The sequence below is a fragment of the Peromyscus californicus genome, unplaced genomic scaffold (assembly GCF_007827085.1).
Source record: "Peromyscus californicus insignis strain IS unplaced genomic scaffold, ASM782708v3 Scaffold_16__1_contigs__length_79575227, whole genome shotgun sequence".
Taxonomy (NCBI): domain Eukaryota; kingdom Metazoa; phylum Chordata; class Mammalia; order Rodentia; family Cricetidae; genus Peromyscus; species Peromyscus californicus.
In genome coordinates, this window is record NW_026294458.1 from 18,138,423 (window position 1) to 18,161,409 (window position 22,987).

At 43.1% G+C, this 22,987-nt stretch overlaps 1 protein-coding gene across 4 annotated transcripts in view; it reads right to left on the reverse strand.

The window, feature by feature from the left end:
* Positions 1-22,987, reverse strand: part of Opa1 (OPA1 mitochondrial dynamin like GTPase) — a 79,569-nt gene that overhangs the window by 25,173 nt on the left and 31,409 nt on the right. For all 4 annotated transcript variants that reach the window (XM_052740589.1, XM_052740590.1, XM_052740591.1 and 1 more), the window contains 16 exons: positions 21,986-22,066; positions 21,809-21,883; positions 21,250-21,321; positions 21,069-21,168; positions 20,684-20,814; positions 18,743-18,815; positions 18,569-18,641; positions 17,579-17,694; positions 16,842-16,906; positions 16,074-16,150; positions 11,432-11,597; positions 9,426-9,578; positions 7,259-7,367; positions 5,767-5,846; positions 2,992-3,132; positions 73-189 (listed from right to left, as the gene is read on the reverse strand). In XM_052740589.1, the coding sequence (XP_052596549.1) occupies positions 73-189; positions 2,992-3,132; positions 5,767-5,846; positions 7,259-7,367; positions 9,426-9,578; positions 11,432-11,597; positions 16,074-16,150; positions 16,842-16,906; positions 17,579-17,694; positions 18,569-18,641; positions 18,743-18,815; positions 20,684-20,814; positions 21,069-21,168; positions 21,250-21,321; positions 21,809-21,883; positions 21,986-22,066 (1,629 nt within the window). The remainder of the gene's footprint in view (positions 1-72; positions 190-2,991; positions 3,133-5,766; positions 5,847-7,258; positions 7,368-9,425; positions 9,579-11,431; positions 11,598-16,073; positions 16,151-16,841; positions 16,907-17,578; positions 17,695-18,568; positions 18,642-18,742; positions 18,816-20,683; positions 20,815-21,068; positions 21,169-21,249; positions 21,322-21,808; positions 21,884-21,985; positions 22,067-22,987) is intronic.

Below are 22,987 nucleotides of genomic sequence, written 5' to 3' on the forward strand. Positions count from 1 at the left end.
AAGTTCACTTTTTACTATCTTTCAACAGCACACAGGAGCTAAAGTGACTTCTTATGCTTTGTGAAGCCTCACCTCAGAATCTATAAAATGCCTCTGGTAGTAATAAAACCCTCTTCGACAAAGGTTACAATGATTTAGAGCTGTTTTTAAGAAATGTCTTCTATAAACTTGATGCCAAGTATCCTTAATCTAAAATGAGAAAAGAAAAATCAAAGCGTTATGATAGATGTTGTTGACCACTGAGTAGTTAGTTATATACAAAATTTACTTTTAAACGTTAATTGAAAGCCATAGCAACGTTCTTATTCTAGCAACCTTTTTAATCCACTTACATCATTTTTCAAGTCAGATATCAGATTTACGAGTTTCCACTCTTTCAAATCCACGAAGTTCTAAGCAAGCATGGTGGCTACAGTTACACAATCATTGTAGAATAGGCTGGTAAGGGACGATCTGTCCACAGCCAGAAGTGGAAAAACCCAGGCAAGAGGAGTTTGAAAGCCTGGTCTAAGGACCACGTTAGGCCCTGGGAGCTGGTCTCAGACCATGCCCACCGATGTCAACAGTCAGAAAGCAATCCTTTCTGTTGCCACACTGTCACCACAAGTGTCCCTCCCCAATACCGTGGCATTGTGGTCTGTCGAGTATTGAATGCTCAGCACATCTAGTAACAATCACAATGCTAGTAGGCAGAACAAGTACCGATCCCATTGGACAGATGAAGAAAGTGAGACTCGAATTATCAATTACTAAGGGAGTAGTACTAGTAATACAGCGCAACTCCGTGAGGATCCACATCTCCTGACAGCCCATATTCTTGGCCGTTATGACAGCCTTAGAGACTAGACTAAACAAAGTATCACTAGAAGAAAAACTCAGATGTTCTTGCCTGCAGAAAGTAGCAACTTGTTCCACTCTACTTCCAAGAGACAATCCCTACTGCATTAACTTACATGCCATAAAATTAAAAGTACCACAGCACACAAAGCTTGAGTATCCCTGACCAACATACATGGGACAGACCTGTTTGCAGATGGGATTTTTGGGTGGAATGGTTTTGTAATATTTACATATACACCTTGGAGGTGGGATAAAGGTCTAAACACAAAATTCACTTCTGCTTTATATATACCTTACACACATAGTCTAAAAGTAATTTTATGCACTACAATAGTGTGCCTGGATTTTGAATACAACCAGTCCCATGAAGAATTTTCTTGTGATATCAAGTCGAAGTGGAAAAAGTTTCCAGTTTTGGAACATTTTGATTTTCCCCCTTTGAATCAGGGGATGCTCAATATGCATGGCCTTTGTCCCCCCCCTCCCCCCCTTTTTATCTTTTTTGAGACAGGGTTTCTCTGTGTAGCCCTGGCTGTCCTGGAACTTGCTCTGTAGACCAGGCTGGCCTTGAACTCATCACGCACGACTGACTGGCATTTTATTAATGAGAGTTAGGACCACGTAGACAAGTTGGATATGCACCCAACTAGAAGTTTCATTTCAGTTTATAGAAAATGTTACATGTACAGCAGCTTAAGCATTCTTCCCAGTTTTGCTGTTCTGACCTCAGGCAGAACTTAAAGTACATACAGAAACATAAAAGCAGGCAGTATTTAGAAGTAGTCATGTGCTTGGAAGGTTTTCAGGCTGTTTTCCTCACTAGGTTGATTTTCTCATTGGGTTTTCTTGGGTGCTCTGCTGCCATGTCTGTCAGAGCACCACACGGGTGCAGTGCCTCAAGAGGCTATCAGATTCCCTGGAACTGGAGTTAGGGGTTTAGATGGCGAGCACGTGGGGGATGGGAACCAGACCCAGGCCACCTGTGAGAACAAGTGCTCTTAACTGCTGGAGCCACCTCTCTAGCCCCTAAGCTAACTTTTAAAGGTTTTCAGGCCCCTACATTCTAACTTCCAAGCAGCAGGAAACATAGATCCAGTAATTGTTTTAAAATTGTGCTGCAAAGTAAGTATCATGAAGCTACGAACAAAGATGGTCAAATGTGTAGTGCAGACTGTCTTTGTTCTCTTATCAGAAATCAGAGAATGAGATTAGATCCAAAGGTCTTATCAAATTCAATAAAAAATTAAAATGCATACCCCCCCCCCCCCCCCCCCCCCCCCCCCCGCCCCAATCTACTTATATCTAATTGAGCTACATTGACTGTAAACACTATAAACATCACCTATGTTGCTGGGAATGGTGGCATGCCCCCATTTAATCCTGGCACAGCACTTGGGAGGCCGAGGCAGGTGGGTCTTTGTAACTTTGTGGCTAGCCTGGCCTACATAGTGAGTTCCAGGTCAGCCAAGGCTATATAGTGAGGCCCTGTCTAAAACAACAAACAACCCTTACCAAAACCATTACAACTACACTCCCCCAGCACACACACACACAGATATCTGTCTGTACAAGCGGGCCATATTCAGACAAAAGTCAGTTGTTGTACTCTAAAAATATAAAACAGAGCCAAGACAAGGTCTGGGTGCTTTTATCCCTTTTGTAGGAATTGCTATAATGAGCCATGTAAACCTAATTTTCTAAATCTTAATTTTTTGAGTTACCCTTCAAGAAGCAAACTGAAATAAAAATTGCTTTTCCTCATATAATCAAAATGACTGTAATTATACCAGCAAATGTGCACATGATCACAGTAGAATTCAGCCCTTAGATCTTTAGACAGCTCATTAGAGGAAGGAATACTGTACTGTAGGGAACACTGATTTAGAAGCACACTCTATCCTCTTTCTTTTTCCAAGACAGAGTCTCTTGTAGTCTGGGCTATCTCAGCCTCACTTTGTTGTAGCTGAGGATGACCTTGCACTCCTGCCTCCAAATTCCAAGTATTGCATCCGTCACCACAGCTGGCTGTCAGTGGTGGGTGTCGTCCCCCCCCTCCCCCGCAGAGCTGAGGACTGAACCCAGGGCCTTGTGCTTGCTAGACAAGCAACCTACCACTGAGCTAATCCCCAACTCCTGTATGGTATTTCTTACCAAACTTGGATCGACTTCGACTCCTCGAGATTCCAGGTTCTTCCGGACTGTGGTAATCTCATCGCTTGCAAGATAAGCTGGGTGCTCCTCATTACATTTCAGCATCTTCTCCAATTCATTCTTGGTTTCATTGTGAACACCCTTTAAAGTTAAAAGAAGGCTGTTTAGACAGTTCAGGCTTGGCACGTGTGAAAACAGAGGCCAGGGGAAGGACATGGACTCTGGGAACTGAACTCTGGAGGAGTAGCAAGCACTCTTAACCACTGAGCTACCTCCCCGGCCCCCTGGTTTCTCATCTTTAACAAAGGAAGACCTTACGTTTCTTTTCTTGCTAAGCCCTGTCACTCATGAAGGCAGAAGGAACTGTACACAGCATTCTAAACTGACCTGGGGATACCTTCTGCCTCTCCTGAAATATGGTCCTCACTGTATCTTCTAGGTAAGAGGGACACATGAGCAGCTTTCAACTGGGAGTGGATGGATAGAAAGATTAGGGGAGAGAACTCCAGTCAGTCACTATGTTAAAGGAAAAAGCAAACCTGGTACACGGACACCTCCCAGGTGACTCTGGTGTCTTTCTCCATATCTAAACCATCAGCCTCAATACATATGCTGCCCCCAGCCTGGGCTTGGCACAGGGGTGAAGGCTCATCTAGGAAGGGCTCCCAGATTCCTCTTCTAGGGGTACAGATCCTTTGCAATGACTTTAAATGCATTTGTTACTTCTCTTAAATGGATTCTGGAGAAAAACAACTTGTGAGCAGGAGTTGTCTCTCTGTTTGGTTAGTCTATTTACCAGGAGTTGCTGAGCAAAGTACTTGTCACTGATTGCTCTGGAGGCTTCTAACCCTATGCTGAGTTTGGCTGCCATATACCAGCTGCTTCTACTCCATGTCTCTTCCAGACAGCTCTGATGGAGAGCCTCACAAGGTCTTTTGGACAGACCTTTTCTCAGCCCATCTGTGTGGCAAACACATGCATGGCTGACTTAGGGTCAACTCACTTATCCATCAGGAAACAAGGAGTGAGGGCATGGGAAAAACCAGGGTACTGATCATGTACCTCACTATCTTTATCTAAAATGTAAAGAAAAACATGGGGATAAGGTTATGCTCTTCGGGAGTGCTTTATCCTCTTTACCTCTGAATTTTTCCATTTAGCATCCTTTTTTTGCTAATTAAGTAGATTCAGGGAACACAGGAAACAACAGCAAGTGGACTGGATACCACCTCCTTTTCTTCTTATTTCATCATTTACATGATTTTGATTCGATATTCTATTTATGCACTTCCCTTTAAGAACTGAAGGATGAGACTGATATTACAGGAAAAGAAGCTGTGGTGGCGCACGCCTTTAATCCCAGCACTCGGGAGGCAGAGGCAGGCGGATCTCTGTGAGTTCGAGGCCAGCCTGGTCTACAGAGTGAGCTCCAGGAAAGGCGCAAAGCTACACAGAGAAACCCTGTCTCGAAAAACTAAAAAGAGTTCAAAGGAGTGAAAAGGGGTGAGTGCGGAAGTGACACACATTTTTTTTATAATTACTGATTTATAAAGTTCTTATATTTAGCTTTGCCATTTTGTTCTGAAGTGCTCATTCAATATTTACTAAAGGATGAGTTCTATCATACTTTCCATCTGAATTTTCATATTTATTTTGGATGCATTTTAACAAGCTACTACAAAAAGGTAAAACTCTTTGAATGAACTTCCAACAGAAAAACTCAGAGATAATATAATAAACTATATATATATACATATATATATGCACACACACATACATACATAAACGTATATATGTATATAAAAATCAGTATTCTTCCTAAGCACAATTGTCACATAGCCTTTGATTTCTGTTTCATGTTTTTTGTTCGTAACTACTCTTTACTTAAAGAGATTTTATTTATTTTACTTTGTGTATGGGTGTTTTGCCTACATGTATGTATGTGCACCACGTATATGTCTGGTGCCCTCAGAGGCCAGCGTTTGTGGTGGGTGTGAGCTGTCCTGGGGTCCTGGGACCTGACCAAGCCCATGTCCTCTGTAAGGGCAGCAAGCGTTCTTACCCACCAGCCACCTCTCCAGTCCAACTACTCTGTTTTGAACCTCAGTCAGGGAACAGAAATAAATAGAGTGGTCAACCACAGGGAAGTACAGTTTATTGATTTTTTAATCTTTTAATAAAACATTCATTATATTTTAAAAAGGTTTATGCAACTAAAACTCTAAAGAATGTTCTAGAGCCATGAGAATACTGTGTATACATATGAACATGTACGTGTGTGCACGCACACATATGTGCACATGTGAGTATCTGTGAGTGTGGCCCTGGTGGATGCATGTGGTTGCTGGCACCTGTGGACACACGCAGAGGTCAAAGGAGGACATCAGGTACCCTGTGCTGCCTTTCCCAGTGAACTTGGAGCTAGGCTGGCAGGCAGTGGCCCCAGAGATCCTCCTGGCTCCATCCCCAGAGCTACGGGTGCTCAGGCAGCCATGCTGGGCTTCTTTGGGGGCCTGGGATCTGAACTCAGGTCCCACGCTTGCACAGCAAGAGCTCTTACCCACTGAGTCATCTTCCCCAGCCCCACGACCGTGTTAACGCTGGAACTGAAATGGACAGAATGCAGGCAGATGGGCCGGCACATGCCTATGATATCAGCAGGAGGCTGAAGGAGAAGTTCTCTGAGTTCAAGGCCAGCCTGGGCTACAGAAAACCAAAGCAAACTAAACCATGAACAAAATGCCACCATGAGGATGGAGATGTTTTTGTTCCTACCTGTTCTTGGGTCCGATTCTTCCAGTACAACCACCGCTTTTTCCAGTCTGGGCCTATCATGTTTTCAATAGCATTTTCAGCTAGAAGAAAGATAAAAATTAATTCAGTAGGAATTTTATCATTTACCAAGGCTATAAATTATAACTAATAATGTTCATGAATTTTTAATTATTTCTAAATGCTATATTAATATGAAATTAATTAAAATAAACAATTATATGATTAGTATGGCAAAAGTATGACAATTATGTACTTAAAATATATGAAAAGTATGGGCTGGAGAGATGGCTCAGAGGTTAAGAACACTGACTGCTCTTCCAGAGGTCCTGAGTTTAATTCCCAGCAACCACATGGTGGTTCACAACCATCTGTAATGAGATCTGGTGCCCTCTTCTGGTCATACTTGCTGTATACAAAATAAATAAATAAATCTTTTAAAAAAAAAAAAAAAAAAAAAAAAAAAAAAAAAAAAAAAAAAAAAAAAAAAAAAAAAAAAAAAAAAGCCGGGCGGTGGTGGCGCACGCCTTTAATCCCAGCACTCGGGAGGCAGAGCCAGGCGGATCTCTGTGAGTTCGAGGCCAGCCTGGTCTCCAAAGCGAGTTCCAGGGGCGCAAAGCTACACAGAGAAACCCTGTCTCGAAAAACCAAAAAAAAAAAAAAAAAAAAAAAAAAAAATATATGAAAAGTATAATTGTTTACAGAATTCCTATGTGTAAGGAATAAATATAAGTATCCACTGTCTAGCCTAATTATTCTCTTTATTAGCCACAAAGCAACTCATAAAAAAATAAAAAATCCCACAATTAAATATTTAACTGTATTTAGGACAAAGACTTTGAAGTGTTAGCTATATATTAAAATTAACTTATTATATATGTATATTGTGGGGGGTCCCTGAACCTAAGTCCCCTGTTCACAGCACCATCTATGGGAGGCCAGCTCCCACCTTTTTAAGGGTTCCTATGAGGAGGAGAGAGGGATAAGAAACTTTTAGATAGAAAGATAGAGGAGAGGAGACAGACAGAAACATAGGACAGCTTCGGGAGGACCTGGATCAAAATCCACCAGTCCCCTCTGTCTCTTCAAAAGGACTTTTTATAACAATGTCAAGGGGCGGAGCAAAAGACCTCCCCCTTGCTAGATCACAGCATATCGTACAGTCAAGTGCAGACCCTTCCAAACAGCTGGTAACTATGCCAGTGGTCAAATCATCCCCTTAGGCAGTCCTGCTGGGTAAAGCAAGGTCAGAGTCTCACTAGGAAACCTCTGTGGTCTCCACAGTGTACACATGGCATGTGTGTGAGTCTGGAAGTGCATGAGTGGAGGTCAGAAGACAACTTTTAGGCGTCTTTTCTGTCTCCACCATGGGTTCCAGGGATCCAACCCAGGTTCTCAGCTTTCATGGCAACTGCTTTACCCAATGAGCTATCTCGCTAGCCCACTGATTATATTTTACAATGCTTACGACTCCAGATCTTAAGTCCCTACTTACTATCCTTGAGCCGAGCTTGAAGTGCCTCTTCCATAAAGTAAATGGCTGCATCCCACTGCTGCTTGTCTGATATGGACCGGTCTTCCAAAGCATTGTGCTGAATGACCCTCTGAAACGGTTAGGGCAGAAAAAGCTAATTTAATTTATGTTCCCACATGTCAGTCATTTTATTTAAGGTGGTGACTTAGTAAATATTGAACATAACAAATAACCACAAAGGGGAAGTTATTCTCACAGAAGCGCAGAAGAAGCCCCTTTTATCTGGCTACACCTGTCAGTTTTTATCTGAACAAAAGTGGAGTCTCCTGTGGCTAAAATTCAAGAGCTAACTGAGGGGGATGACAGAAGAACGTAAATAGTACATTTGACTAAATAAATCATAAGAGTTAGAATCCTAATATCCAGAGGATCATATTCCCATCTGTATTTATTTATTTATTTCCATATTAACTATGCAGAAATATTTTAAAACAGAAATTATTAATCATTTTCTTGTTGTTAACAGAAATACAGTGACAGGGCAAAGGCTCAACCACTTTGTCAATCATAAATATTAGCTATTATTTTTATAATTAAAAACTAGTTTCTAAATTTTATAACTTTTGAGTGAATGAATGAAACTGGCCCTTCTTTTAGAAACCCAGCCTTCCAGGCAATGAAGTAAGGATATGGTTTTCAAATACAAAGACAAATATTTCTCAAAATGAAATTATAATTACAAATAGTGCACAGTGAGATCTTTGCTTTTCTAAAAAATGGTCCAGTCCTTTCAACAGTTCCCCTTGTGCCCTGGCCCCGCTAGCAGAAGGGCCGACTAATAAAGGCCTGACTGTGGCAGGAGCATGCTCATTATGAAAGGAGCAGAAGGGCCGACTAATAAAGGCCTGACTGTGGCAGGAGCACGCTCATTATGACAGGAGCAGAAGGGCCGACTAATAAAGGCCTGACTGTGGCAGGAGCATGCTCACTATGAAAGGAGCAGAAGGGCCGACTAATAAAGGCCTTACTGTGGTAGGAGCATGCTCACTATGAAAGGAGCAGAAGCCAGGAGTAGTCAGAGGAGGTGGTGAGTCCAGCTCTGTCAAAGAGCATGACAGGCCTGTGGCTGGCTGTCCTGAGGTGTCACCAAAGAGCATGACAGGCCTGTGGCTGTCTGTCCTGACGTGTCACCAAAGAGCATGACAGGCCTGTGGCTGTCTGTCCTGAGGTGTCACCAAAAGGCTTGGCCCCTGATGCTGGTCCTACTGAGAGGTGACTGGATCACGAGGGTGCTAACTCCATCAATGAATGAATCCATTGGTGACTAAATACCTTCGGGGCCACTGGATGGGGGGGCCTGGGGAGGAAAGCAGGCTGCTGTGGGGTTCCTCTGAAGGCTGTTCCCTCCCCTCTGTGCTTGGCTGTTATGAACGAGCAGCTTTGTTCCACCATGCCTGCCTTTCAGAGCCTCGCTGCACAGGCCAACAGCAATGGAACCAAACCACCCACAGATGGAGACATACCCAAGTAAACCTTTCCTTCCTGTCACTCGGGTGTCTGACCCAGCAACAAAACCTCACTAACACAACTGCTTCAGAAGTCAATCAAGCTTTGGGTTCGGCGGGTCAAACCCATAACCCCAGCTATTCAGGGGATGTAGGCAGAACTGACCGTTCAAGGATTGCCGGGGTCACAGACTCAAGGTCATCCTGGGCAACTTAACAAGACCCTATTTAAAGCAAAAGAGGCTGAGGATATAGCTCGGTGACAGAGGCCTTCCCTAGCACATATAAGGTCAACCAAACAATGCTTATAAAACACTTAAGGGTTGTTCTGGCCCCCGGCAGACCTTCAATCCATGGTAGGTAGTGCTATGATTTTACACCAAGGTATCTACAGACAGCCCCCAATAACTAAGAGACGGCAATCCGTGGAAACGTCTGGGGACCTGCTAACTGCATCACTGCTTTTCTTCAGAAGTGGAGGTCAAGAGAAAAAGGGCAGAGGGTTATTTTAGAAGAGCCAGAGGCATGCTGAGGGCGGGTTACAAATCATAAATCTATTACTTTCCATTGCAGTCATATAGACCTCCATGAGAGTCAGTTTGGGACACCCTGTGAAAACGATGCTGCTGGCGTCCTGATGGACAGGCAGAGGCGCAGCAAGTCTACCCAGGCCGCGGGCGTACCAAGCTATCCTCTGCAAAGTCATTCCACTTGTGCCGCTTGATGCTCTCCTCCTTCACGGCCTCCTTGAGCTTGTCAAATATGTCGTCGTGCTCCTTTCCTTTGGGTTCTGTCATGAAGCGGGAAAATTCCTCTTGGAGTGTCTCCCAAGCCACCTAGGTATAAAAGAAAAAAGCTGTATTTAGACTGCTTATCCTTAATTAATATGCAACATGAAAAAAATAACACGAAAGCAAACCGATGTGATAGAGCAGCTGATCGGGAAATGCAAGTTCATTGGTAGATGTATGCACACCAATAAAAGGACACAAGTTGTGTCTTAGGCCTTTAACCCTATCACTCAGGACGGGGAGGTAGGTGGATCTCTGTGAGCTCAGGGCCAGCCTGGTGTACATAGTGAGTTCCAGGACAGAGAGGGTGACATACAGTGGTCCCGTTAAAAAAAGAAAGCTGCCAATTTTAAAAACTGAGACTTATCCATCTGCACCTCCAGTGCTTGAGAACAACCTGGAAATAATCAACTCACATCCCCACAGGACGCACTCGCTGAGCCGAGCAGGGTTGGCTCCTTTTGGCCAGTCCTACACCCTAAGTCTGCCAACACATTTACTTGACTTATTTCAGCACGTCTGAGTCTGCGTGCTGCCGCCACACCACACTAAATCTCAGTGCTTACTCACTGAGCCAATCGTCTTTAAGCTCTGCCTGCAAGCGAACACTCATATTGAAAGCTCCAAGTCCTATGAAGTATTGCTAGCTGACTTTTATTCCATGTCGACTGTGAAAGGAAGCGCACAGGACAAAGGTAATTTCAGTGCACATAGATGGTGGGGCGAGGAGGCTTTCGTTTTGTCCTGTGGTGAACTGGAAGGCAATCCCCTGCTTAGTTAGCCTCCCTAGAGCTAGGATTGCAGGCATGCACCTCCATGCCTGCACAGGATGGGAATGAACCCACTCGCTGCCTACCCTCATCAGCTCCACTCCTTCCCCCAACAGAAAGCCCAGGGCAGAAAGGACACAATTCCTGGAGTCACAAAGACTCGGTTCACTGCGGGAAGCTTTGACTATGCAAATGTCTCAGGCCAGGACACACCCAGACAGGGTGAGAACTGACGGACAGGCACAGCTCTCCAGTTCTTTCCATGTAAGTGGTCCAGCAGCGTCAACACAGGCCGAGGCTGCAGGGCTGCAGGACATGGGCCCAGGCTGTGAGGACTGTGGTACAGAGGCCAGGCTGGGGCCGGACACAAGGAGCCAATGCCTCTTCCAAGGCAGGTATGCAGAATAAAATCACACTTAGTACCAACCACATGCTGTTGAGCATCTCTCAGAGTCCAGGACATACTGGCTCTCAGCTGGAGTGCAGGACAAATGTGGCTAATGTTGATAATCCTGAGTGGCTCTTATGGATGGACCAGGTGTTACCTAAGTACGTAACAGTAACTCCCCTAATTCTGACAGCAACCCTGGCAGGTGGGTAGCATTGTCACCCCAGCTTCTCAGAGGAAGCTGCGGGAAGGTTGAGCCAGTGGGCGGCTATCAGTTTTCACAGGGTCGGGGCAAGATGCCTCAGGACAGAAATGGATTCTTCAAACTGCTTTAATTTTGTAAATAATTCCTAGTAAAACTAGCAGGACCCTAACACAATGCATATGCAAGGGTTATAGGGTCCTGGAGAAAATGTACAAATGGTAACGTTTAGTCCATTTGAAGATATTCCTTATAGAAGCTCAATTCATAGAAGTTCAAAATATTTCACTGCCAAGCCAGTTTTGCTGGTCTCAGTAAATGTCATCTTTGGAAGGCAAACAGCATCCCGATTAGTAAACTTTTATGTTAGCAGCACCTGAGAACATATCAAGGTTAGTCCAACAGAGGCAGGCGCAGAGCGTACCGGAAGTGTTAGGCTGAGAAAGATAGTGACTACCAGGGAAATAAGGCCCCAATCCACAGCACCGATTCCCTCCATACAATGCTTCTTACCCATTTAATTAAATCATATCCTAACCTCTACTGCTTTATTAGGAAGCTGCTTGTCAGTCCACTGTTTCAGCTTGATGTCCACTGTGGTGTTAAATGTTCCTGAATTCATGGTCTGTGCGGCCGGAAGGTAGATGTTCTCAATCACGTGAGTTGACACTCTTTCCCACAGAGTCTGCTGAAGGATTTCCTCCCTAAAATTGAAGTTTCAAGAAACAGGTTAAAAATAGCTTGATTTAAGTATCACTAACTACGGTAATAAACTACACATATTTGAAGGGCTGACAAATTTGGGATGTGTACACATCTGTGAATCACAGGAATCAAGATAAACGCCTCTCATCAGATCTATAACCACTCTATTTGCTGTTATTACAATTACTTGTAGTTTCTAGAACTTCACATACATGTAATCATGTGGCATGTACTCTTTCCACCTACCTTTTTTCACTCAACATACTTAGTTTGAAATCTGTGGTGTATTGCTAAGCACCACTGATGGGGTATAATCTACTCGGTTATTGATGGTCGTGCACTCTTTCTAGTTGTTGGCTGCTACAAACAAAGCTGCTGTGACCATTCTGTCACAAATCTTTAGAAGGATGCATGCCTTTCCTCTCCGTGGGGACACATCTACGAGTGGAGTGGGTGAACGAACATAGAGCAGTTTTTGAAGATGCCATTTTTTTCTAAAACACCTCAGTGGTTTACATTCCTACTAGCAGAGAAGGAGGGTCTTAGATACTCTACACTCATGGCGCTGTCTCAGCTCTCAGCCAGTCTAGTGGGTTTCCAGTACCTCCTCACTGTGGCTACAGGTCTTTGTGTATTTTCATGTGCTCATTAACTTAGCCCTAACATACACTGTACATGTTTACTGGAGTCTAAGGCGAAAACTTTTTGAATAATTTTTACAATTTAGCAAACCGTATCACAAAGCGTAGAGATACAGGATATCACCATATATGATGCTTCAGGACTTCATGGCTAAGACAATAATATAAAGGATGCAGACTTAAGCTGAAAATTCTGCCTTTAGGTGTTCTTTAAGAATAAGATCTCGAGCCGGGCGGTGGTGGTGCACGCCTTTAATCCCAGCACTCGGGAGGCAGAGCCAGGCGGATCTCTGTGAGTTCGAGGCCAGCCTGGGCTACCAAGTGAGTTCCAGGAAAGGCGCAAAGCTACACAGAGAAACCCTGTCTCGAAAAACCAAAAAAAAAAAAAAAAAAAAAAAAAAAAAAAAAAAAAAAAAAAAAAAGAATAAGATCTCTAAATAAGAAAAAAACAACCATTTCCACTACGAAAGTACTTAAAATCTCAAGAAAGTATTTATTTGGCTTCCACTGGAATAAACTCTGTTACAGAATACAAGGTAAAACCAAAATAAAATCCAACAACAAGAAAACCCAAACTACCCTGTTATGATCTGGTCCATCTGGAGCGCAACCACAACCCAGTGAGAGCAGAGACACTCCTGCTGACAAGGCAAAGGTACTCTCCTAGTCCTCTGAACCACTGGGTTAGCTGCTGGGGTCACCTTGTCAATGGTCAGATGACTGTTCAGTTACCACAAAAGGGAAGGTTATGAGAAGACATATTACTTAGTGATGAGATAGCATGGCTGGATGTAAAAAAAAAAAAGCATTCTTCTTTATCACTTTTATCCAGCCACGAATCTGTCAATTCTATTTCCTGTGTCACCTTTCAAACACCTCAAGACTCTCTCCCACCTGCACTACTACATGTTCAAGTCACCCGACCTCTTAAGTGCTTCCTGGCTGAGCGCTTTCCTTCCTTGACCAGCCTTAGAGAACTGGCTTACAGCTCCCGGGTTATCGCTGACCTCTACCTCTCTCTACGGGACAGCCACGGACACAAACATCAAGTTTTCTCTCCTCCTCTCACCTCCTGCCTCTGCAACCCTTTGCTCTCCTCTTTTCTTAACACCAATCCACTCTTTAAATTCCACTTCATGAGGCCACAAAGCTCAGATTCCTCACCTTTGAGTCAGGGGATTCAACTGTGTGTTTTCCCCACTTTTGTTTTAGTCTATTGAACTAACCAAAGAAAACATAATACTTTCATCAAAAATTGCACAATACCATAATACTGGATTTTATAAAGTGTATTTCTATAAGGTCAGTCAATTGCTGTGCTAGAAAAGATGGTTACGCGTTAATGACATACCAGCCTCTCATTTAATGTAGTAGCTGTATCTTTAAGATCACTTCCATTGCTGGACAAATGCAGTGTGCATATATTTACTACTCTAACACATTATATGTCAATTTGAACTCTCAGGATTCCTTTCTTAAAACATGACTAAAGCATGCAGAATGTCTGTAAGTAAATGACAAATTATCCTCTTAGGAAATACAGTACTTACTACGCAGTCCTGGGACTTCAATAATTCAGAGCTAAGGCCCCCATCTTAAAGTGCTCATGTAACCTCTAAGGTAATCCTAACTATGCTCCAGAAATTCTTTGGTGCAATGCAGTTAAATCCATTGCAGCATCAACAGTTAAGGCTGGGATTGGCTACTCTGATCTTTGTGTCAAATTCTAGAGTCTAAAAGCACAAGCTGAGCAAGAAAACTCACTAGAGGGCATCTGATCAGGCAGCTAAGAATTCTCAGCCACCCACCAAATGTTCTAGTTCTCAGCTGTGTCTTCTCCACTGGAATCTCACTTCTTGTCTTTTCACAACTCTGTTAAGTGTCTTGTGTAGTAAACAAACACATTTACCTTTCAGGCTTATTTCAGTGTGGCTATGTATAAAATTTTAGCATTTTAGCATTGCTCTACGTAAACAAAACTAATCATACTTAAGGTAATACATTAATTTGCAGTAGGGTCACTTTTTTTTCCTACCATAAATAATATTACTAGTTATAGGCTCCCCACCTCTTTAAGTAGCACTGAAGAGCACCCAGGGCCTTGGCTTGTTAAGCAGGCACTCTACCACTGAGTTGCATCCTCAGTCCATCAGTTATGATTTATAAATCACCTCTTCCGTATATTACCCTCATACAATCTAGGAAGTCAACTAGTATTATATTAATTAGTTATACTTAGGTACATTTAAAATTTACTTATGTACATATCTACATGTCTGTATCTCTCTTGTAATTTTTTTTAAAAGATTTATTTATTTACTTATTGCGTATACAGTGTTCTGCCTGCGTATATGCCTGCACGCCAGAAGAGGGCACAGATCTCATTTTAGATGGCTGTGAGCCACCATGTATGTGGTTGCTGGGAATTGAACTCAGGACTTCAGGAAGAAGAGCCAGTACTCTTAACCTTTGAACCATCTCTCCAGGCCCCCTCTCTTATAATTTTATGAGCTAACTGAATTGTACAAAGTCACTGAACTGGTTTAAAATATAAATAAGAAACAAAACAGTTTGTGTCATATATATTTGACTAATCAGTCAACAGTAAAAATAAGACCAGATACCTTTTTCTTAACAAGGAGAGTAAGGAATCTGGCAAATATCGATGACTTAAGAAAGAGGAAGATAGGGCCCCCGAGATGGGGAAACCAGTGAGAACAAATTCAAACTCAGGCTGCTGTCGACTCCATGTGACAATCAGTGACTGAGCAAACAGAGGTACTAAAACTATGTATCATGAATGGTGGTAAGGATAGTTTTGCGCCAAGAGTGATACGTTCTTAAATACCACAGGCTTACTGGAAGGTAATTTAGGCATGAGGAATTTGTTAATTAAAATATAACTACAGAACTTTGAGGCTCTTTATATGCAGCTCACTCGAGCTGCAGGCAGCCTGTCTTGCTGCGGTATACGGTCACCGATGCAGCACAGGCTGCCTTGGAATTTGTGTTCTCCTGCATGCTGGGATTACAAGCACCTGCCACCATCCCTGGTTTAGTCTGTTTATAATGCCCTGTTTCAATAAATTTAAGAATGCCTGCAATTACATAAACATAAGTTGAAGATGATAGCTTGCCCTAGGATTCCTATGACAATTTTCAAAAGAATGAATTTGTTTAAAAAAGTAGGAAGCAATGAAAACCTAACACATAGTGGGTCTGGAGAGATGGCTAGTGATGAAAGCGCTGGCGGCTACATCAGAGGAAACGAGTTCTATTCCCAGCACCGTAAGGCAGCACACGGCCATCTGCAACCCCAGTTCCAGGGGACCCAGCGTCCTCTTCTGGCCTCTGTGGGCAACAGGTATGCATGTGGTACACAGACACATGCAGGCAAAACACCCACACACACAAAAATTAAAAAAATGTTATTGTACACAGCACACTGCATACATGTCACAGAAATCACCAGTTACTTCTGGTCTTGAATGACATCTAAAAAGCATATACCCTTGTTCCTTTACAGATCAATGTTCCCTATGATGCTATTCTCCGGTTAGTAATAACTGGTCCTGATAGGTTACTTTGTGACAATTTTATGAAATTATATGTAAATGAGTCTATAGAAATAACAAAGCAGATTCAAAGGGGCCTTGAGTAAGCTACTGTCCAGACGGTCAGCTGACAGACTACAACTGCAGCTATTTCTACAGGAGACACACTTTACTGTTTGCCTGCTGCAGCTGCATCTCGAGAGATGAACCCAGGCAACAAAACTCACTGCTTTCTTCTACTTTAGAGCGAAAAGACACCGAGACAAAGGTTAATACTCACCAGTGTTTTGGAGTAACCTGGCTCAGGCTGATAACTTCATCAAGGATCTCGTTTTTAGCTTTTTCAAATAGTTCATTCTAGGCAACAGAGAGACAAGTTAGGATTGTCACGAGCCACTACATCTGTCCCGTCTGATCTTCAGAGACAACCAAAAGGAGGACATGGACAAGGTGTGTTGACTAAGTTTTGGTTTGAAGATGTGAGAGCAGCAAATGACTTTCTAGTCTCCTTTAGGAACGTCATTACTCAGATAAGGAGCAAGAGGCAGCAGTCACCATGTCTACCCTTTCCAATTCTGACTGCAGTTTTTTAATATAACATTTCCACATAACAAATGCTAAAGAACCAACACACACAATTTAGTGATCAGTAATAGTAAGATAATGTTGGATCTTACAACTAATGCTATTTTAAAATCAAAGAAAAACATATTTAGTTCCCGTTAGACTCTACATGTCCAATATAAATACCAACAAAGTAAAAAGCTAATGTATAACTAAAAACAAAAAATAGATTACCTAAGTATACATCAACAAGACTACTAAAGAATATTTATAATTTTTTCAGAAATCATTTTAACATGTTTTACATTCTATGATTCCGAATTATTTTAAAATGTTACGATAGTTAAAATTACTGTAGAAAAGATAAATACTCCTATGTAATTATCACGAAGACCATAGCAATTTCGCTCAGCAGATAACAACTCTGTAAGCACACAGTGAATTAAAGTATATACCAGACCGTGGGGCACTCAGATATTATTACCCTGTCGAGCTCTCGCAGGCGAGGGTAGTTATTCTTCCACTCCGTCTCCAGGTTAAAACGTGTGGCTGTGGAGAAAGGAAGATGGCCAGTCTGACTGTGAAGAAGGTTACCTCTCTACTTGTGTATCAGCCGGGTTTCCGAGCACGTCTTGGTGCCCTGACGTTCTGATGCTATTACTGTTACAGTTGTCTCAACTATTCTTCTCACTTCTTGTTTCTCCATGTTCAGCTCACAAAGCCACAGCTGGAGCAGTTTAGTGTAGCTGCCAGGAAAATGGACCCTGGCGCTGTAATTCAGATCCTGGTCTAACGCTATGTGGCACTGGCTATGTAAATTACCCTGCACCTCTGTTTTCTCATCTGTGAAATGGAAATAAAGACGACATGAAATTGCTGTAGGACTAAGTGGGATAAACAGTAAGTGAACTTTCCGAATGGCAAGAGGGGAGGAGAACGTGCTCTCAGTGGATGCAGCTATGTGGGCTTGGGGGACAGTACAACACAGGCCTCGCGGTTTCCCTTCTTCCTGTAAGGGAGGATCCAAGTTCTCCACAGGCTATGAAGCTTTCTCTAAACACTGCTGCAAAGCCGCTGCTTCTGAGAACTCTGTAATGGTGCCTCCGAAGGGGAAAATCGGATCTTGTAAAACAGAAGGTTTGGTTTCTCTTTTTTCCACATGCTGTCCAATAGTAAATCACATGCCTGGATTTGTGGGTCTGCTTCAAGAAGCCAGCTTACCTTTGAAGCTATCAGCCTGTTGCTCAACTGACTCGCGAACCATTTTCCAAAAGCAGTCGGACACAGCAAGGCTTAGATTTCTCGTGGTGACCTGATGTGCCTTTAGCATACTCGTCCTACAAGAGACCAGAGCTAGTGTGTCAGAATGACAAAGGAGCACTTACTCCACACTAACACTGCCCAGAAAACTTTCTGCAGTGAGGAAATGGGGCACCTGACCTGTCCAGCAAGGCGAGCACCAGCCACATGTAGTGCTGAGCTCTCGAAGCATGGCTGTGTTTGTCCTATCAGACACCGGCCAGTCTGGCGTGTGCACATGACACCACAGGGAGCACCACAGGGAGCACCACAGGGAGCACCACAGGGAGCACCACAGGGGGCACCACAGGGGGCAGCACGGTTCTACAGGCTCGTTGTTCCTTTCCTAAAGAGAATCCTTGGCTATGGCTGCAGAACTGTCCTTCCTTCCTTCTGTACAAATATGAGCAAACATGCTTGTCTATTTCCAGAAAAACGAAGAAACTTTCAGTGAAATTCTGAAATGGCTGCTTTAGTCCCTCTATTTTGATTTGTGGTTTAGTGTCTTATTTTCTGTCAATTTCTTCCAGCATCTATTCAGGAACAGCCTGTTGTCACCTCCCACTCCAACTTTTTCTATTATAAGAGAAATGCGCACACATATTTAAAATAGGAAAAATTAATCAAAAAATCACTTTCTAGGGAAACGGATGTAAGAGGTGTGAGGGTTGTCTCTCAGTCCACACCTGCAGAGGCAGTCTGTCCTGCCATCTGCTGCACCATGTGATAGACAGACTGCTTCTACTCTATCCAAGAGCGCCCCAGGACAGCCTCATTGGGTACAGACCACTGCGTGGATGGAGAGCCCACAGAAGGCTAGCTGTTCCCAGACAAGGTCGGTGCAGCTGAAGCAGCCCAGTGTAAGCTGCGCTCTCACTGTAGAGACTCTGAATACTGCTACATGACACCTACTTCAGGAGTTTGGAGTTCTGAAAAAACTCTTCTTCATATTCCCTTATAGCTTCAATGCTTTCAGAGCTGTTTCCTAGGAAAGACGATGACCAAATTTTCATCAAGAAAAATAATTTTTATTATCTGAAAACAACAAAAGCTAAAAATAAGTTATAATGATCCATCTTTGCATACCTTTTCCTGTTACAACAGCAAAATAACCCAGAGCTTTCATTGGGAAGAGCTTGCCTTCAATTATCTGTTGTATCTGTTTTAACAAATGGGAAAAATAAATGTGAAATATAGACTTATTAATTTTTAAAAGCACGACATGCAATTTAGAAAGCAAAATATTAAAAAACTCTATACATATATATACTTATCAGCATATATAAATCTGTTCAAAAACATATGTGTTCTGATTGTTATCTGAGGGAAATAGACTTAACTTTACTCTATTAAAAATGCCATATTAAAATGTGCATACCTAGATCAAAACTTGGAGCGATCAAGTCACAGTGCTGCTGAGTCAGACCTGAGAGCTTGTTCTACCGTTTCCTAGCTATGTGACCGTAAGTGACATAATATCAGTGAGATAATTTTAATACAAGGTTACTGAGGTTATGAGATAATGGCACTGAGCACAAAGCCTGGCAGAGAGAAGCACTCAAGAAATAGCTTCATTACTTTCTCCTTATAGTTGCTTTGAATATTTAAAAATTTAAATTGTTCTATTAAATTAAAAAATGACATTTGTTTATCTGTATATGTATGTTTGGGCATGCATGTAGAGGTCAGAAGACAATTCATAGGAGTCAGCTCTCTCCTTCTACTCTGTGGGTTTCAGGAATCAAACTCAGATTTGGCTACAGCACCTTTATCTGCTGATACATTTTGTGGGCCCTGATTATCTACATTCTCACCAAGCTGGATTATCTTTTACTAATTTCTCTTCTTATCCCTACTTGAAACAATATATTTTAGACTGGTTTTAAACTCTTTTAAGGACAAAAATCCTTTTTCTAAGTGACATAAAAATCTATGGAGTCTGGGCCCAGGAAAATGCATATTTACATAAATCTATCATTCATACACGATGTGAGAATTTCCGCTTCCGGACGCCCATTCAGATTGCCACGGTGGTGAGACAAGGCAAAGGTAGACTAAAACCGAGTCTTCGCCATGGAAAGGCCTGAAGTAAGCTTCAACTGCATCTCCAGTGAAATCCAAAGTGACTGCCCCACAGAAGAAGGAGTGGGAGCATTGGGGAGAAAGGAGGCCACAGACACTGTCTCTACTTTGCTCCTCCTCTTCCCACGAGCACCAACACCACCACAACAATACTGCCGTGCTCTTAAAATAAGGCAAGGAGGGCTGGAGAGGTGGCGCGGCCGTTAAAGGCTAGGCTCACAAACAAAAACACAAAGCAAGGCAGAGGGGCAGAGGCTCAAGGACAAGTTGCCACGGCAGCCCAAGAGGACCCTACAAAAGGTCTGCTGGTCTGTGTCTGGCATTCCTGGGCAAGCCATGTGGTATGTGCTGACCAGTTTTCTTCTGGGAATTTGGAATTTTGGTACTGCCTCTCTGACCAGCCTCTGAGAGAAGGCTTCTGGAAACATGAGCAGGCTGCCTCTAGACTGTATCCTACGCATGTTCTCCCTCATGGCTCTGTAATGTGTCTTCGAGGCATCTATGACTATGTGGTGACCCTGTGGGTCCTTTGAAAGAATCACCTGCTATGTCTGGGGACCCTGACACAGAGGCAGCCCCACAGGTTTAAGGTGGGAAAGAGAGACAGCCTCTGCAGTAGCAGTGAGGAGAAGGACCCGATGCCACTGTTCCACAGGGACTACAGAATACGAATTTATCATTTGTAAACAAGCCAGTCACCAGTTATGCAGCACTTGGTGCCCGAGAACCATTCTAACCACCGTGTATTATTTGACTAGTAACTCATCACAACCTATGTGATCCTATCATAAATGTCTTCATTCCCACTAGATGAGGAGCCTAAAGCACTGACACAGACAGACAGACAGACAGACACACACACACACACACACACACACACACACACACACACACACACACACACACACAGAGACAGACAGACACACACATACAACTTGCCCTCACCCTGCTTGGACTGGCTACATTTTTTTCTGCCAGGTCTACTTTGGTCAAAACAAATATGGTTCTTCTTCCATGAGGATCCATTTGACTAACCAAGTCTGTAACAATACTGCGCTCAGCATCTACAGATCCATCTGAAAAAAGGAAATAACAGTGTAATAATTACAAAGCTGAGTGTGAAAATGTAGTCTTGATACATTTACTTTAGGAATGTAGCCAATAAAAATCCCAATGATGTCAAAAGTGACATCTTCAATTCCATTTACTACTAAGATGACAGGCGCAGTGAGAACACACGTGCGTGTATGCTTACATGACAGATACTGCAGCAATACTTCAAGTTCTAAGAGGAGAGGCTGGCTGCAGTTGAGTGTCCCTGGGAACTTACCCTGAATACACAGGATGATGGCATTAGGGTTCTGCATATAAGCTTTGCTGATACTGAAAATAGTTTCCTTTGTGTCAGGAGCCATGCCTGATGTCACAGTCTTGAAGAAAAAAATTTTGTGTCATTATAAATGGCTTCCACAGCAGGAATAAAATGAAACACATCTTCTGTATGGACTTACATTGATCACACCGGGTAGGTCCACAAGCACCATCCTCTGCAGCCCAGGGCCTTTGACGTTTAAAGAGATGGTCTATTAAGGAAAGGAAAAAAAAAAAAAATCAGTCTCTTGGAGGGTGAATTTCTTGAGAATATTTGTGGTGATAAATATTTTGAAAAATTTCGATCTTGTTCATTCAGATATTTTATTTATTTTTTATTCAGAAAAGTTATTTTTTTTTTGATTCCAAAGTAATTATTCTAGAAAATTCTCCCTTCAATGATACATTATTTAGAATATTAAAAAAAAAATGCAGAGTGTGGTGGTACACGCCTTTTATCCCAGCATTTGTGAGGCAGGTGGATCTCTGTAAGTTCAAGGCTAGCTTCATCTACATACTTAGTTCCAGCCCAGACTACATAGTGAGACTGTCTCAAAAAAAAAGGAAAAACAAATCAAGAAACTAAAAAAAAAAAGACATCTTGGAAAAGCTGCAATCTAAACAGCATACCCATGTTAATTATTAATATCCGTAAGAATTTGCTATCTCCAAACCGCGCTGAAAGGATTGCTGCCCTACCTCAGGGCTAACTGTACAGCCTTCTTTCACATTTTTCCTCATTCGGAGTTCGATCTCATGTCTTAACGCCGCAAGCTATCAATGGAAAAGAACAAAGTCCTGTGACAATCTGAACGACAAATGTTTCACTTCTTTGTCTTGGAGCACAGCCATGAATCTGGTTTGAATTCTACTTACGTCTTCCTCCTTGGTAAGGTCAAACTCCCGAGAGCTATCTTTAAACAAGGCCACATGGTGAGGACCTTCGCTGAGAGTCACCTGAAAGGACAGGAACATATAAGGCGCATTCACACTGACATTAATTCACAGCACCTGCCCAGTGCCGACAGGCCCACCACTGCACCTTTATGCTACAGTCAGGAGCAGTCAGCACAGCTGCTCTGCACTGTGGCAGCACCTTGCTGACACTCTGCAAGGAGACTGGGGAGTTCTCCGTCTCTTATGACCTAGGGTGCTGCTGGCCCCTCTCCCCTAGGCGATGCTCTGCAGACACCAGGCAGAGAACCTGTCCCTCCACAGCCTGAAGAATTCAGAGATGAATTCAGGGAGAGGACCGTTCATTTAGTCACCGTTCCTCAATCCATTAACTATACAAGTGTTACAGATGGGGAAACAGCCTGATGGCCTCTGCTTCAGGTCTCACTCCACACAGACAGGAAGAGTGTGGTGGAAGGAAGGTATGGTACTACAGACAGACTGACCCTGGCTGCCAGGGGTCACCGCAGGCTTCTTAGGAAAGGCATTCGGATGGAGTATTTAACAAAATGTGGTGACAGTGAGACATTAGTGTACACATTTCAGGGTATCATAATTATACTGTTAACACTGACAATGTATTTGTTTCCCTGAGATAAGCTAGGCAGGTTACACAAGAAAACAAAAACCAGCTGCTAAAAGCAGCTCTGGTGGCTTGGCCTAAGTACCCCAGATCCCAAAGGCCTTCGGGGGATTGTCCTGCACCCCAGATCCCAAAGGCCTAAGGGGGATTGTCCTGCACCCCAGATCCCAAAGGCCTTCGGGGGATTGTCCTGCACCCCAGATCCCAAAGGCCTAAGGGGGATTATTGTCCTGCACCCCAGATCCCAAAGGTCTAAGGGGGATTATTGTCCTGCACCCCAGATCCCAAAGGCCTTAGGGAGATTGTCCTGCACCCCAGATCCCAAAGGCCTAAGGGGGATT